The following is a 17,960-nucleotide window of genomic DNA, read 5'->3' on the forward strand; positions in this document are numbered from 1 at the left end:
AATTCCCTTGTGGGTTCTCCGGATTGGCCACTGTAACCTTGGCAGAAACAGAGTATCCACACAAACTGAGTTCCAGCGAAGATATGGCAGCCAATGAGGAGAATCCCCAAGGATTGCATTGGAATGCTGTGGCAGGTAATGTCCAGTTGGTCACTAGTTAGCAAGAAAGAAAAATGCTGTTAGCAAGACGTATTAAAGCTCAATAGTCATCATTATTTTAGTCATTTTATTTCAATATGAACATTTAATATTGCTAATAAATAGGTCTTCTAAAAAGACATGGTTCTAGACAATTAAAATACACAAGTCTATGTTATGACTGTAAGTACACTCCTGTAAATAACTATGATCTAACACTAAACAAGGAAACTGTCACAGTAAAAAGATATTAACGAACAGTGGAAAATATCTGATGCCGCAGAACGGTATATACCAAGGCTCACGATGCAATTTGTAGTTCTATCCAATTAATTTCTTTACTGAAAGACGCAATGCTTTTCAAACATATTCTGCTAGAAGTAGATGTAATTCTTGCTATAAGCAGTAATGCAAATAACTTTTATTCTATTTTAATCCTCATTTTACCAGTCCAACACAATTCAACTAACATTACCTGAATCACATTACTTTTAGAACACTGATCTTTAACCTTATGCTGAAAGAACATTCTAACCATGCCTCAAGAGGTATAAAAAAATTCAACATTCCTACTGACGTCATATGCAATCCTTATTGATCACTACTTAAAATGGTTACAAACACATATTGTAGCGTCTCACTGTACCTTTGTCAACCTTATTCTGCCAATTGTACTCTGATCAATTGTTTTTAAAAAGGTGAAGAAAATCTAAATTTAGAAAAATAGTTTACAAAAAAGTTTGAGGCTGCAATTTTTCAATGAATTGATCCTTATATGGCACAGAGACCTGATATAGTCCATCTCGAAAGCAGAAGTCAGATGTCCATTTTCCTTTTCTGCCATATTAAATGTTTCCACATGATCACTTTCCTCCCACCAATCCCCCCAACCCCAGTCTGTTCCGATACAAAAACAAAACTGTTCATTCAGATCTGAACTCGAGGATGTACCCGTGATTAAGCTTGCCACACTGCCCTGTTCACTGGTGACCGCCAGCCGCTGACTTGGCAGAACCTTCAGGGATGAGGGGGAATGGATTCCCTTTGTTTGTTTCCATGGCTTGATAAACCAAGAACAGGAAGAATGCCACGATGAGAAGCACCACTATCTGAATCCAGATGGACACAGAGCGCTGATTTCTATTCTTCTCCAGTTTGACCTGCGTCACTGGTTGGACTTTGGGTAAAGGCCTCCTTGGAAGTGCATCCTTGAATGTGAACTCAACTGGTCTCCCAGCGGCCCCTCTGATTGGTCTACGGCAAGTGGCACTATGAAGAATCAGGCAGAATGGAGCGAATAAAGCAACATTAGGATATTTCAAACTTACAACAGATCTTAAAACTTTAAGCTGCACTTTGGGTAGAAAATATTTAACAGCAATAGGCCCATGAAAAAAACCTCTACATAACTGTACATAACGTTGGTTAGGCCGCATTTGGAGTACTGTGTGCAGTTCTGGTCGCCGCACTACAGGAAAGATGTGATTAAGCTAGAGAGGGTGCAGAAAAGATTCACAAGGATGTTGCCTGGTTTGGAGGGCTTGAGTTATAAAGAGAGATTGTACAGAACTTTAGTTAGGCCACACTTAGAATATTCCATGCAATCCTGATCGCCACACTACCAGAAGGATGTGGAGGCTTTGGAGAGGGTACAGAAGAGATTTACCAGGATGTTGCCTGGTCTGGAGGGTATTAGCTATGAGGAGAGGTTGGATAAACTCGGATTGTTTTCACTGGAACGGGGGCGACATGATAGAGGTTTACAAAGTTATGAGTGGCATGGACAGAGTGGACAGTCAGAAGCTTTTTCCCAGGGTGGAAGAGTCAGTTACTAGGGGACATAGGTTTATGGTGCGAGGGGCAAAGTTTAGAGGGGATGTGCGAGGCAAGTTCTTTACACAGAGGGTGGTGAGTGCCTGGAACTTGCTGCCGGGGGAGATGGCGGAAGCAGGTATGATAGCGACGTTTAAGAGGCATCTTGACAAATACATGAATAGGATGGGAATAGAGGGATACGGTCCCCGGAAGTGCAGAGGGTTTTAGTTTAGGCAGGCATCAAGATTGGCACAGGCTTGGAGGGCCGAATGGCCTGTTTCTGTGCTGTACTGTTCTTTGTCCTTTGGATAGGCTGGGTCTGTTTTTCCTGGAGCGAAGGAGGCTGAGAGGGGACATGATAGAGGTATATAAAATTATGAGAGGCATAGATAGGGTAGATAGCCAGAGTCTGCTTCCCATGGTAGGGGTGACTAAAACTAGAGGGCATAGATTTAAGGTGAGAGGGAGGAGGTTTAAAGGGGATCAAAGGGGTAAATTTTTCACAGAAAGAATAATGGGTATCTGGAATGAGCTGCCAGAGGAGGTGGTGGAGGCAGGAACAGTAGTGACATTTAAGAGGCATCTGGACAGGTACTTGAATGAGCAAAGCATAGAGGGATATGGAATTAATGCAAGCAGGTGGGATTAGTATAGATAAGCATTATGGTCGGCATAGATGCAGTGGGCCGAAGGGCCTGTTTCTATGCTGTACGACTCTATAGTTGCTTCATCCGATGGCCCAATATTCCCAATGGGCAGCTATCCAACCCAGGAAGGCCCAGGTTCAATCCTTAGCACGTCCCTGAATTATGGAGGAGATTAGCAATCTGAGCTCTAGTTCTTGATCCCTATCCACAGACTCCTGCTGGAAACGTGTGTATGGATTTTGGACAAGGACAGAATTGGGCTTGGTTAGGATGATTCCCACAATAGAGGCTTACAGCCACTTCTGCAAGACACCAGAGGATGATGGGTGCCCATGGAACTGTAACTCAAGGAGCAAGGAAACCCACAGGCACCTGTTTTATGCATGTATTTCAATGTTAAGTTATTTATTTTTAAAAGGAGAACAGTCCCTGGAATCTTCGGAAAATGGAGTTGGATAAAAGTTATCATCCTAATCAATGAAGGTGACGAGGATTTTTTTTTTAATACAGACACCAACTGTTGTGATCTGGAATACATTGCCTGAAATGGTGGTGGAAGCAGATTCCATAGTAACTTTCAAGAGAATTGGATAAATACTTGAATGGAAACAAATTACAGGACTATGGAGAAGAGCAGGTGAATGGGACTAACTGGATAAGAGCTGGCACAGACACGATAATCCAACTGGCCTGCTTCTAAGCTGTAATATTTTATGAATGAATGTCATTCTGCAGTAAACATACCCATAACTACATGGCTGATTTGAAGGCAATAACTTCATACAAACATCAGTGCTACAGTCAAGACAATTAGTTCAATGATAATAAATGGAGAGAAGAGGAAAGGTTAAAAAAAAAGTCAAAAAGGACTCGTTGAGAAAGGTGAACCACCCATGGTTAACAAAGGCAGTCAAGAAGAGTATCCAACCAAAATTAAGGCATACAAAGCAGCGAAAACTAGTGGTAGGCCAGAGGATTGGGAATTGTTTTTTTTTTTTAGGAACCGGCAGCGGATGACAAAAAAGCTAATAAAGAGGGAGAAAATTGATTATGAAAGTAAATTGGCAAGAAATATAAAAAACAAGCAAGAGTTTCTACGGGTATATAAAAAGAGAGTAGCTAAAGTGAGCGTGGGACCCTTGGAGGATGCGACTGGAGAATTGATAATGGGAACAAGGAAATGGCAGATAATTTAAACCAATATTTTGCATTGGTCTTCACGCTGGATGACATTATAAACATCCCACAGATATCAGATAAGCATGGAGCTAATAGGAGGAAAGACCTTGTAACAGTCTCGATCATGACGGACAAAGTATTTGACAAACTAATGGGACTAAAGGCAGACAAGTCGCCAGGACCTGATGACCTGCATCCAAGGATTTTAAAGGAAGTGGCTGCAGAGATAGTGGAGGCATTGGTCGAAATATTCCAGAACTCACTGGATTCCGGAAGGGTCCCAGCGGATTGGAAAACTGCTAATGTGACTCCCCTGTTCAAGAAGGGAGGGAGACAAAAAGCAGGAAACTATAGGCCAGTCAGCCTAACATCGATTTTTGGGAAAATGCTAGAGCCCATTATTAAGGAAAAATAGCAGGGCATTTAGAAAAGCTTAACGCAATCAAACAGCGTTAACATGGTTTTGTGAAAGGGAAATAATGTTTGACAAATTTGCTAGAGTTCTTTGAGGATATAACAAGCAGAGTTGATAAAGGGGAACCGGTAGATGTGGTATATTTAGATTTCCAGGAGGTATTCGATAAGGTGCCACATGAAAGATTATTGCACAAGATAGGAGCTCACGGTATTGGGGGTAATGTATTAGTATAGATTTCCACAGATGCTGCCAGACCTGCTGAGTATTTCCAGCATCTGCAGTATTTTGCTTTAATTTAGCATAAATTGAGGATTGCTTAACTCACAGGAGAGAGAGAGTCGGGATTAATGAGTCTTGGTTTCAGGTTGGAAAGACGTAACTAGGGAGTGCCACAAGGATTAGTCCTAGGGCCTCAATTATTTACTATCTATACTGATGACTCGGAGGGGGGGCAGAATGCAATATATCTCAAATTTGATGACAATACAAAAATAGGTGGGAGAGCAGGTTGTGATGAGGACACAAGGAATCTGCAAGGGGATATAGATAAGTTGAGTGAGTGGGCAAAATCTTGGCAGATGGAGTTTAATATAGGAAAGTGTGAGATCATGCACTTTGGTAGGAAGAAGCAAAAAGCAGACTATTATTTAAATGGAGAGAGATTCCAAAAAGTGCAGCACAGAGGGATCTGGGTGCTCTTGTGCATGAAACACAAAAAGTTAGTATGCGGGTGCAGCAAGTAATTAAGAAGGCAAATGGAATTTTGGCCTTTATTGCTAGGGGGTTGGAGTTTAAAAAAGAGAAGTCTTGTTACAACCGTACAGGGTGTTGGTGAGGCTGCACCTGGAGTACAGTTTTGGTCCCCGTATTTAAGAAAGGATATACTGGCATTGGAGGCAGTTCAAAAGAGATTCACTAGGCTGATTCCTGGGATGAAGGGGATGACTTATCAAGAACAGATAAACAGGTAAGCCCTTTATTCATTCGAGTTTAGAAGAATGAGGGATGATTTTATTGAAACGTACAAGATTCTGAGGGAGCTTGACAGGGTAGATGTTGAGATGTTTCCACTAGTGGGGGGATCTCAAACTAGGGGACATAGTTACAGAATAAGGAGCCACTCAGAGGGTAGTGAATATCTGGAATTCTCTACCCCAGAGAGTTGTGGAGGCTAGATCACTGAAAGTATTTAAAGAGGTGGTAGATAAATTTTTGAAATATCGGCGTGTTGAGGGCTATGAGGAGCTGGCACAAAAGAAGAGTTGGGGTCTGGGACAGATCAGCCATGATCTTATTGAATGGCGGGGCAGGCTTAAGGGGCCGAACGGCCTACTCCTGCTCCTATTTCTTATGTTATGTTCTTGCGTAAGGAGTGGGCGCAAAAGGAGATGGGTGAGGGGGAAATGAGAGTGTACTTTGTATCACAGAAAAGGAAAGGCGCTGTACAAGTGAAAAACTTTATTTGAAAGGCTATTCCCACAGGCTGGTGTCAGTTGCTTGAATTACTTCAGTTGCACATGGCAATCAATGCATAGGCAAGAAGGGGAGGCTCCAAAAGGGAAGATGAAATCCCCGATCTGACACAAATTATAAAGTTGGAAGAACAGGGAAAGAGCGGAGAAAATGTACAGCAGCATGCCAAAACACAATTACAATTAATTTATTCTTAAAACACAAACTTTACACTAAAACATGAATGAAAATTTAACCAAAGAAGAAAAACTAGATGGCAGCACAAGGCCCTGAACTTTATTAGAGGGTCTGTGAATCTATTAAATCTGGGCAGAACATCAAGTGGCTGCACTATGTAATTACAGTGTGACAAGTTTAGAGGCAAAAGCCATAATAAATGTGGACACAAAAGAGTGACAACAGAAAGTGTGCGCAGACCTAAGATTTTTAAATGTATTAGAGCTATAGATGCAAGTAATTTAAAATATAGATGTTAAATGCAGTTACAAATGTGTCAGGGAACCATGACATGAGAATGTGGTGCCATCTGTACTGAAATGCAAGTTTAAAAAATGTTAGACAACGCGGAGCTTAGAATCATAGAAGTTTACAGTACAGAAGGAGGCTGACATGCCTGTGCTGGCTCTTTGAAAGAACAGTCATGCATAGTCCCACATTCCCACTTTTTGTGCGTAACCCTCAAGTACCTGTCCAACTCAATTATTTATGGAATCAGAGCGTTCTAGATTCCAACAAGTCAGTGAAAAAAATTTCTCCTCAACTCTCCTCTAGTCTTTTTGCCAAAGATTTTGAATCTATGACCTCTGCTTATTGACCCACTCGCCAGAAAGAATAATTTTTTTCTATTATCTGGAAAACCTCTATTAGGACACACCTCAAACTTATCTGTTCCAAGGAGAAGTAAATTTCAGTCTCCGAATACTGCTACTCTGTTTTTGTTACACACCGTTGAAATTTGCCCATCTATCTCATCATCAGAGTTTGGAGCTCCATAAAAAACTCTCAATGTAAAAGCTCACCCTCTGTTCCTAAACTCAAGCCAAAGGAACCCAAGAATACTAGAGAACCAAGGGACTAGAAAGAATGAGGAACTGAAAGAAATTAGTATTAGTAAAAAAGTGGTAGGGGAGACGTTAATGGGACTGAAAGTTGATAAATCCCCTAGACTTGATGACCAACATCCCAGAATGTTGAAAGAGATGACAGTAGTGATTGCGGATGTGTTGGCGGTTATCTTCCAAAATTCTATCGTTTCTGTTGCGGTTCCTGATGATTATTAAAGGTAGCAAATGTAACCCCACTCTAAGAAAGGAGGGAGTGAGAAAATGGGGAACTGCAGGCCTGTTAGCCAGACATCAGCAGTAGGGAAAATGCTAGAAACTATTTTAAAGGATGTGATAGCTGGACATTTAGAAAATAATGCTGGGATTGGGTAGAGTCAACATGGATTTATGAAAGGGAAATCATGTTTGACAAACCCGTTAGAGTTTAAAGGCTGCAACAAGCAGAATAGGTAAGGGGGAAACCAGTGGATGTGGTGTATTTGGGTTTTCAGAAGGCTTTCGATAAGGTACCCGTTACGACCAGTTGAGAAAGAGGTTTAGGGTTCCCTTTCAGCCTTCGCCTGGTCTTGCTTTAGCAGGGTTTAATTTTTAACACACCATGTTTTCAGCTCCCCCTTGGTGAATCCTCGTTCACCGCTTTCCAATTATAAGTCAATGAAACCAGCACAAACAGGCTTTCTTAGGTTTAAGGTAGAAAAGTTTAAATTTATTAAACTTAAACTCTAATTTGGTTAACGCCTATGGATACACAACTCGCCCACGCTAGCATGCATACGCGATACACACAGATAGGGACAGAAAAGAGAAGAAATAAAGTGGAAAAGTTTGAGGCAATATCTGAAGAGTTTTTGTTACGGATCTTCGAGCTCACTGTAGAGTCCTTGCTTGCAGGTAGATCTTGCTTTTCATTGGGGCCCAGTATTCTTCTTAAACCTTGTTCACTGCAGGAGACTTTTCTCTCTTGGGGTTCATGTGGCTTCAGTGGGTTTTGGAGTTCCATGAGAAAGTGATGGGAGTAAGTAGGTGAGGCTGTGGCGAGCCAACCAGGAGAGGTCTTTTCAATCCAGGAGTAAACAGCTTTCTTCAGGCTCTCAGTTCAAACAGCAACAGCCAGTTAGTCATGTGACTAACTGGTCTGACCATGTCTGTTTGTGGATTAAATTGGAGCAGGGAATAGCTCCTTTCTCTACAAGCACTGATGGTTAATATGTAAATATGTCTTTCTAGCCAGGGGCCTGGCAACCCCTTGTCACAGGCCTTCTCTTCTTCCCAGCAACAATTTGAAATTTAATGTCCATGTGGCAAAATTAATGCGCCTCATTCTTGGCAGGTGGGGGCCTGCATGACTGTCCCACACAGGAGGCTAGTAAGCAAAATTAGAGCACACGGGATTGGGGGTAATATACTAGCATGGATTGAGAATTGGTTAATCGGTTAAAGGACAGAAAACAGAGTAGGAATAAATGGGTCATTTTCAGGTTGGCAGGCTGTTACTGATGGGGTACCACAAGGATCAGTGCTTGGGCCCCAGCTACTCACAATGTAGATCAACGATTTGGATGTGGGGACCAAATGTAATATTTCCAAGTTTGCTGATGACACAAAACTAGGTGGAAATGTGAGTTATGAGGAGGATGCAGAGAGGCTTCAAGGGGATTTAGACAGGCTAGGTGAGTGGGCAAGGACATGGCAGATGGAAAAGAATGTGGAAAAATGCGACGTTATCCACTTTGGTAGGAAAAACAGAAATGCAGAGTATTTCTTAAATGGTGAGAGATTGGGAAGTGTTGATATACAAAGGGACCTGGGTGTCCTTGTTCACAAGTCACTGAAAAGTAACATGCAGGTGCAGCAAGCATTTAGGAAGGCAAATGGTAAGTTGGCCTTTATTGAAAGAGGATTTGAGTACAGCAGTAAAATCGTCTTGCTGCGATTGTATAGAGCCTTGGTGGGACTGCACCTGGAGTATTGTGAAACAAAAACAAGAAATGCTGGAATCACTCAGCAGGTCTGGCAGCATCTGTGGAAAGAGAAGCAGAGTTAACGTTTCGGGTCAGTGACCCTTCTTCGGAACTGACAAATATTAGAAAAGTCACAGATTATAAACAAGTGAGGTGGGGGTGGGGCAAGAGATAACGAAGGAGAAGGTGCAGATTGGACCAGGCCACATAGCTGACCAAAAGGTCACGGAGAAAAGGCAAACAATATGTTAATGGTGTGTTGAAAGACAAAGCATTAGTACAGATTAGGTGTGAATACACTGAATAGGTCAGCTATGTGGCCTGGTCCAATCTGCACCTTCTCCTTTGTTATCTCTTGCCCCACCCCCACCTCACTTGTTTATAATCTGTGACTTCTCTAATATTTGTCAGTTCCGAAGAACGGTCACTGACCCGAAACGTTAACTCTGCTTCTCTTTCCACAGATGCTGCCAGACCTGCTGAGTGATTCCAGCATTTCTTGTTTTTGTTTCAGATTTCCAGCATCCGCAGTATTTTGCTTTTATTTACCTGGAGTATTGTGTACAGTTTTGGTCTCCTTACCTAAGGAAGGGCATATTTACCATAAAGGGAGTGCAACCAGGTTCGCCAGACTGATCCCTGGGATGGCAGGGTTGGCCTGTGAGGAGCCTTCGTAATTCTATAGTGTTATGAAGAATGAGATGTGATCTCATTGAAGCATGCAAAATTCTTACAGGGCTCGACAGGGTAGATGCAGGAAGGATGTTTCCCTTAGTCGTCTAGAATCAGGGGACACAATCTCAAAATAAGAGGTAGGCCATTTTGGACCAAGATGAAGAGGAATTTCTTCACTCAGAGGGTGGTGAATCTTTGGAATTCTCTACCCGAGGACTGTGGAGGCTTAGTTATCAATATATTTCTAGAAATCAAGGGATATGGTTTGGTCACAGAAGACAGAGGGTAGCAGTGGAATGGTGCTTTTCTGAATGGAGAGCTGTGACTAGTGGTGTTCTGCTGGGATCTTTGCTGTTTGTAGTAAAAATAAATGATTTGGAGGAAAATGTAGCTGGTCTGATTAGTAAGTTTGCGGACGACACAAAGGTTGATGGAGTTGCGGATAGTGATGAGCATTGTCAGAGGATACAGCAGGATATGGATCTGTTGGAGACTCGGGTGGAGAAATGGCAGATGGAGTTTCATTTGGACAAATGTGAGGTAATGCATTTTGGAAGGTCTAATACAGTATACAGTAAATGGCAGAACCCTTAGGAGTATTGACAGGCAGAGAGATCTGGGCGCACACGTCCACAGGTCACTGAAAGTGGCAACACATGTGGATAAGGTAGTCAAGAAGGCATACGGCATGCTTGCCTTCATCGGTCGGGGCATAGAGTATAAAAATTGGCAAGTCATGCTGCGGCTGTACAGAACTTTAGTTAGGCCACACTTGGAATATTGCGTGCAATTCTGGTCGCCACACTACCAGAAGGATGTGGAGGCTTTGGAGAGGATACAGAGGAGGTTTACTAGGATGTTGCCTGGTCTGGAGGGTATTAGCTATGAGGAGAGGTTGGATAAACTCGGATTGTTTTCACTGGAACAACGGAGGTGGAGGGGCGACATGATAGAGGTTTACAAAGTTATGAGTGACATGGACAGAGTGGATAGTCAGAAGCTTTTTCCCAGGGTGTAAGAGTCAGTTACTAGGGGACATAGGTTTAAGGTGCGAGGGGCAAAGTTTAGAGGGGATGTGCGAGGCAAGTTTTTCTTTTTACACAGAGGGTGGTGAGTGCCTGGAACTTGCTGCCGGGTTAGGTGGTGGAAGCAGGTACAATAGCGACATTTAAGAGGCATCTTGACAAATACATGAATAGGATGGGAATAGAGGGACCCCAGAAGTGCAGAAGGTTTTAGTCTAGACAGACATCAAGATCGGCGCAGGTTTGGAGGGCCGAATGGCCTGTTCCTGTGCTGTACTCTTCTTTGTTCCATATGAATCACAAATAGTTAGTATGCAGGTTACAGCAAGTGATTAGGAAGGCAAACGGAATGCTGTCGTTTATTGCAAGTGGAATAGAATATAAAATTAGGGAAGTATTGCTACAGCTGTACAGGACCTTTGAGACCACACATCTGGAGTACTGTGTACAGTTTTAGTCCTTATTTAAGAAAGGATAAAATTGCATTAGAAGCAACTCAGAGAAGGTTCAGCAGCACAGTGGTTAGCACTGCAGCCTCACGGCTCCAGTGACCCAGGTTCAGTTCTGGGTACTGCCTGTGTGGAGTTTGCAAGTTCTCCCTGTGACCGCGTGGGTTTCCGCCAGGTGCTCAGGTTTCATCCCACAGCCAAAGACTTGCAGGTTGATAGGTAAATTGGCCATGGTAAATTGCCCCTAGTGTAGGTAGGTGGTAGGAGAATTGAGGGAAAGTGGGGATGTGGTAGGGAATATGGGATTAATGTAGGATTAGTATAAAATGGAATGGGTGGTTGTTGGTTGGCACAGACTCGGTGGGCCAAAGGGCCTGTTTCAGTGCTGTATTTCTCAATGACTATGACTTGACTGATTCTTGGGATGAAGGGGTTATCTTATGAAGAAAGGTTGCACAGATTGGGCCTATACCCATTGGAGTTTAGAAGAATGAGAGGTGATCTTAATGAAACACAAGATCCTGAGGGGACTGGACAGGGTGAATGCTGGGAGGATGCTTCCACTTATGGACGAGAATAGAACTCGGGGACACAGTTTAAAAATAAGGGGTGTCCCATTTAAGACAGATGAGGAGAAATCTTTTCTCTGACAGTTGCTAGTCTGTGGAATTTGCTTCCTCAGAGAGCAGTATAGGCTGGGTCACTGAATATATTCAAGGCTGAGTTAAATAGATTCTTGACCGACAAGGGAGTCAAGCGTAAAGGGGGGGGGGGGTCTGACATGAAAGTGGAGTTGAGCCCACATTCAGATCTTAGCAAATGGTGAAGCAGGTTTGAGGGGCCGAATAGCCTACTCCTAATTCATATGTTTGTAACTGTAGCTAAATGCAGATTCAAACATCCACTGGCATCATTTCAAATAAAAGTTGTTGACAGCAAATATATCTATATGACAGCAGTCATATTTGACCAAGGAATTTATCTCAATGAACCCATTAATCATATTAGAACAGCAACAGTCGTCACAAAGAAACCTAGTTGACAATATGTGTATTACATGAAAGCAATGTTCCACGAGATACTTTGGACACACTCTCCAAATTAAACATAGAATATTTGCATATGAAGCAGGAAAAAACAATCTTTTGTACTAAATTGAATATTTACAGTAGAATACGTAACTATAATTCAGTACTTGGATATGAAGGATTGCTTTAAAGAGTAATAAATAGGATTGGGAGTAGTCCAGTCATTCGATCCTATCCCCTTTCAATTATTATTTTTATTTTATTTAGAGATACAGCACTGAAACAGGCCCTTTGGCCCACCGAGTCTGTGCCGACCATTAACAGCCCATTTATACTAATCCTACATTAATCCCCTATTCCTACCACATCCCCACCTTCCCCCTATCACCTACCTATACTAGGGGCAATTTATAATGGCCAATTTACCTATCAAGCTGCAAGTCTTTGGCTGTGGGAGGAAACCAGAGCACCCGGCGAAAACCCACGCAGTCACGGAGAACTTGCAAACTCCGCACAGGCAGTACCCAGAATTGAACCCAGGTCGCTGGAGTTGTGAGGCTGCGGTGCTAACCACTGCGCTGCCCGACAGTTCTAGACTATCCAGCCAGGAATCCACATCTACTCGGTCAAGCCCTCTCAGAAGGTTATATATTTCAAGGAGATCGCTTCTCTTTCCTCTAAACTCTAGAGAATTATAGGCACATTCCACTCAATTTCTCCTCAGCCCAGGAATCAATTCAGTGAACCTTCATTGCAGCCGTAAGGGGTAAGGGATAAGGAGATCATAGCTGTACACAGTACTCCAAGTGTGGTCTCACTAAAGCCCTATATAAGTGCAGCAAGACTTGTTAACTCTCATACTACAACTCCTTTGCAATAAAGGCCAACATATCATTTGCCTCCAGAATTGATTGCTGTCCCTGCATGTTAATTTTCTGTACCAGGACAGCCAAATCCCTCTGAATCCCAGCATTTGTTAGTCTCTCACCTTTCAAAAAATAATCTGAACAAAGAACAGTACAGCACAGGGACAGGTCATTCGGCCTTCCAGGCCTGCGCTGATCTTGATGCCTATCTAAACTAAAACCTTCTGCACTTCTGGGGACCATATCCCTCTATTCCCATCCTATTCATGTATTTGTCAAGATGCCTCTTAAAGTTCCAGGCACTCACCATCCTCTGTGTAAAGAACTTGCCTTGCACATCCCATTCTTCCTACCTGAGTGGATAGCTTCACAACTCTCCACATTAAAATGCCATCTACTACTTGCTTCTTCAACCACTTAACCTATCGACATCTCTTTGTGGCGTCTCTGTGCTCCTCATACTTTAGTTTCCCACCTAGCTTTGTGTCGTCAGTAAATTGGATATTCTGTCCTTTCATCAGCAAATAGCTAAGGCCTAAGCACTCCACTAGTTACAACCTGCAATCCCAAACAAGACCCATTTTATTCCTACTGTCTGCTTTCTGTCTGTCAACAAATCCTCACTCCATGCTAATATAGTACCCCTAATCTCATGAGCCTAAATCTTGTGTAACAATCTCTTGTGTCACACCTCACTGGAAGCCCTCTGAAAATCAAAATATAGTACACTTATGAATTCCCCTTATCTACCCTGCTAGTTACACCTACACTGTTTGGGATCTCCTTCTCCCTGCTGCTCTCACATGCGTTCAAGTCTTCAGAAGAAGGAATTTTCCTCTGCACAAGATCAGGGGGCAGGTTGTTCAACCTTGCCCATCTAAGAGCAAAGACCAAAGTACGGAAAATCCTCATCAGGGAACTCCACTTTGCTGACTATGCTGCATTAACATCTCACACTGAAGAGTGTCTGCAGAGACTCATTGACAGGTTTGCGGCTGCCTACACCGAATTTGGCCTAACCATCAGCCTCAAGAAAACGAACATCATGGGACAGGACGTCAGAAATGCCCCATCCATAAATATTGGCAACTACACTCTGGAAGTGGTTCAAGAGTTCACCGACCTAGGCTCAACTATCACCAGTAACCTGTTTCTCGATGCAGAATTCAACAAGTGCATGGGAAAGGCTTCCTCTGCTATGTCCAGACTGGCCAAGAGAGTGTGGGAAAATGGCACACTGACACAGAACACAAAAGTCCAAGCGTATCAAGCCTGTGTCCTTAGTACCTTGCTCTACGGCAGTGAGGCCTGGACAACGTACGTCAGCCAAGAGCGACGTCTCAATTCATTCCATCTTCGCTGCCTCTGGAGAATCCTTGGCATCAGGTGGCAGGACCGTATCTCCAACACAGAAGTTCGAGGCGGCCAACATCCCCAGCATATACACCCTACTAAGCCAGCGGCGCCCGAGATGGCTTGGCCACGTGAGCCGCATGGAAGATGGCAGGATCCCCAAGGACACATTGTACGGTGAGCTCGTCACTGGTATCAGACCCACCAGCCGTCCTTGTCCCCGCTTTAAAGACGTCTGCAAACGCGACATGAAGTCCTGTGACATTGATCACAGGTCGTGGGAGTCAGTTGCCAGTGATCGCCAAAGCTGGCGGGCAACCATAAAGGCGGGGCTAAAGTGTGGCGAGTCGAAGAGACTTAGCAGTTGGCAGGAAAAAAGACAGAAGTGCAAGGAGAGAGCTAACTGTGTAACAGCCTCGACAACCAATTTTATCTGCAGCACCTGTGGAAGAGTCTGTCACTCTAGAATTGGCCTTTATAGCCACTCCAGGTGCTGCTTCACAAACCACTGACCACCTCCAGGCGCTTACCCATTGTCTGTCGAGACAAGGAGGCCAAAGATAAGATAAGATAAGCTACACCTTCAAAAAACTCTGTCAAATACAATTTTCCTTTCATAAAACCATGTTGACTCTACTTAGTGATTTTCTAAGTACCCTGTTACCATGTCCTTAATAGGAGATGACAGACTAATTGGTCTATAGTTCCCTGTTTTCTCTCTCCCTCTTTTCATGACGGCAGGGTTACATTTGCTACCTTCCAATCCACGGGATCTAGGGAACTCTGGAAGAACAAAACCAACTCATTCACTACCTCCGCATCTACCTCTTTCAAAAATGTATGGTATGGGCCATCAGGTGTAAGGCATTTGTCAGCTTTTAGTCCCATTAATTTCGTCAGTATGTTTTTGTTACTAATTACTTTAAGTTTCTCACCCTCATTAGACCCTTGGTTCCCCACAATTTCCACTATGTTCTGTTTGTCTTCTACTGTGAAGACAGACACAAAACATTTAATGTTCCTGCCACTTCCTTATTCCCTATAATAATTTCTGCTGTCTCTACCTCTAAGGGAGCCACTTTCACTAATCTCTTCCTTTTTAAACATTTGTAATAGTTCTTAAAATCAGTTTTTATTTCAACTCCTAGTTTTCTCATTCTATTTTCTCTTTTTATTACTTTCTTACTCATCCTTTAGTGATTTTTAAAACCCTCCCAATCTGCAGGTTTACTATTCTTTATGGCAGCATTGTAAGCTTCTTCTTTTAACCTAATACTAGCCTTAACTTCTCTAGGAGGCAATCGTACTACCACTTCTCTAGTGGAGATAGGGAATGTCTATTTGTTGAGAATTATGAAATGATTTCTTTAAATGTTTGCCATTGCCTATCTACGGTCATATCTTTAACCTAATTATCCAGTCTACCTTGGCCAATTCACCCCTCATACCTCAATAATTGGCTATGTTTAAATTTAAAATCTAGGTCCAGAGTTAGCATCACTCTCAAACTTCATATGAAATTCTATCATATCATGATCACTCTTCCCCAGAAAGTCCTTTGGTGTAAAATTACTAATTAACCCTGTATCAGCACATAACATTAGTGCTAAAATAACTTGTTCCCAAGTTGATTCTTCAATGTCTTGTTCTAGAAAACGGTCTTGAATGCATTCCATTAACTCGTCCTCCAAGCTAATTGTGTCAATTTGGCTTGCCCAGTCTATGAAGAGCAAAGTTCCTCAGGATTATTATATTACCCATGTTACCCTCTATTTCCTAACTTATACTCTGCCCAACACTATATTTAGGGGGTGTGGGGGGGGGCACATATAGACTACTCCACCAGTCGGTTTTGCTCTTGTATTTATTTCTTAGCTCCAGCCATACTGATATTCTATGTTAAGGTTCTTTCTCGCTACTGCCTTTATCTCAGCCTTTATTAACAGGGCAACCCCGTGTCCTTTTTCATTTTGTGTATCTTTTCTAAATGTCAAGTACCCTGAAATATTTAGTTCCCAACTTTGGTCATCCTACAACCATGTCTCAGCAATGGCTACTAGATCAAACCCATTTTTCTCTATTTGTGCAATTAATTCATCTATTTTGTTACAATTTCTTTGTGCATTCATACACGACACCTTTAATTTTAACTTTTTACTATTTTTTTCCCTGATGCACCCTTAGCCCAGTTCTGAAGGAGGGTCACTGACTTGAAACGTTAAGTCTGCTTCTCTGTCCACAGATGCTGCCAGATCTGCTGAGTATTTCCAGCATTTCGTGTCTTTTATTACCTTAGGTCACTAATGTTCTATTACCATTATTAAACTCTGTCCCTTCCTGACAAGCTGCTCGATTTTAACCAAATCGCTACTCTGCTCTACAAACGTGACTTTTCTCTTCAGATTTATAGATTTACCCTTACCTGAATCCTCCCTCCCTATTAGTTTAAAACCGTACCTAGCACCCAGGTTATTTGATTCGCCAGGACACTGGTTCCCAGCCCTGTTTAAGTACAGTTCGTCTCAATGGAACAGTTTTCTCTTTCCCCAGTACTGGTGCCAATGCCCCATGAATTGAAACCCCTGTAAAACATTCCATTTTGGGTAGAGTGGACTTTGAAATTTTTGTGATGTGACTGAGTACGCACCACACCAACAAGCTACTGAAGGATATAAAATGACAGTGGCTCCTAGCCTACCTGATCCCTGTAGGTGTCGGTGTCTGATTGGGGAACATTTCTTCCAGCAAACTGTCCTTCACTCTTTCTTTCTGTTCCACCTATGAAATGAAAAATCAATATAAAGCTTTTGCTGCAAATCTGGTTATAGCGAGTGACTTTAAAACAATAGAAACAAAAAGACCCACAACTCCACGGGGAGGTGCAATTAAAGAAGGAGAAAGTACACTCTGAGGTACAGGAGTTGGCAACTTCCCTGTTTTTCGCTCTGCATTCTCATTTGTTGGGATGGCTGGTATTGTGGTGTACAGCAATTCAGCAGCTCTTCTGCTCCTTGTTTCTCCTGTATAAAACATTTATTTAGATTTGCAGAAGTTACACCACTCGTGCATTCTGGTGCAAGGAAGAAAACAAAATTAAATCACTATTTCTAACAAGGCAGTGTTCAACAGCTGTCTGCTGACAAGTACAGTATTAATCATGGCAATTGCAAAAAAGATTGAAACTCTTCCATTTTTCTGCAGTGAAACATACACACACACACAAACACATATTTCAAAAAAATCTCCATGCAAACATCTTTTCAACACTTCTGAAAGATATCACATATCACAGAACCTTTAGTTAAGTGAGGTGATCACCAATGGTTTCCAAAGACCATACACTGCTTTCGCTAAATTCCAATGTACACTTACAGCATTCTATACTCAATAGGGTCTCAGTATCTTTTTCACCTCAGTAGTAGTGACTCTGTAATTATCTCCAATTCCAATGAAAGACTAAACAAATTTATACAGAATTGTATTCAAAATAAAAGGCAAACAACAAAACAGCACACACACCTGAGCAAGGTTAAAAAAAAATTAAAATAAGCCAATCCAAGCTTAAGAATGATGAAAGATAAAGGAAACAATGATTGCATGCAGTTAATTTTTCAACACCGAAATTAGAACTTTGAACAAAAAATTAAAGGGGTACTTATTAAAAAACAATTTCAAGGTTACAAAGTGATCCTGAAATTGGAATCTTTGACAGGTTTCCCTAAATGTTTTACCTGTCAATCGTAGTTAAGCATTTAAGTCCTCAAAGTTGAAAGTGTTTACTGAAAACTCTCAAACATCATAGCCTATTTTTCCCCCAAGTACAGCAAAAATAAACTGTGAAGCTGTTCACAAACAAATAATAAATGGTA

General features: G+C 42.2%; 1 protein-coding gene across 2 annotated transcripts in view; it reads right to left on the bottom strand.

Moving 5' to 3' along the window:
* Positions 1–210: 210 nt before the first annotated feature.
* tmpoa (thymopoietin a) overlaps positions 211–17,960 on the bottom strand; it is a 40,212-nt gene continuing 22,462 nt past the window's right edge. The window contains exons 5-7 of one of the 2 annotated variants that reach the window (XM_068059674.1): positions 17,024–17,111; positions 16,790–16,868; positions 211–1,407 (exon numbers count right to left, since the gene is read on the bottom strand). In XM_068059674.1, the coding sequence (XP_067915775.1) occupies positions 1,119–1,407; positions 16,790–16,868; positions 17,024–17,111 (456 nt within the window). In that variant the 3' untranslated portion in view covers positions 211–1,118. Of the gene's footprint in view, positions 1,408–16,789; positions 16,870–17,023; positions 17,112–17,960 lie in introns of both variants that reach the window. The other variant, XM_068059676.1, reaches the window with a different exon arrangement.

Source organism: Heterodontus francisci, chromosome 27 (assembly GCF_036365525.1).
Source record: "Heterodontus francisci isolate sHetFra1 chromosome 27, sHetFra1.hap1, whole genome shotgun sequence".
NCBI lineage: Eukaryota > Metazoa > Chordata > Chondrichthyes > Heterodontiformes > Heterodontidae > Heterodontus > Heterodontus francisci.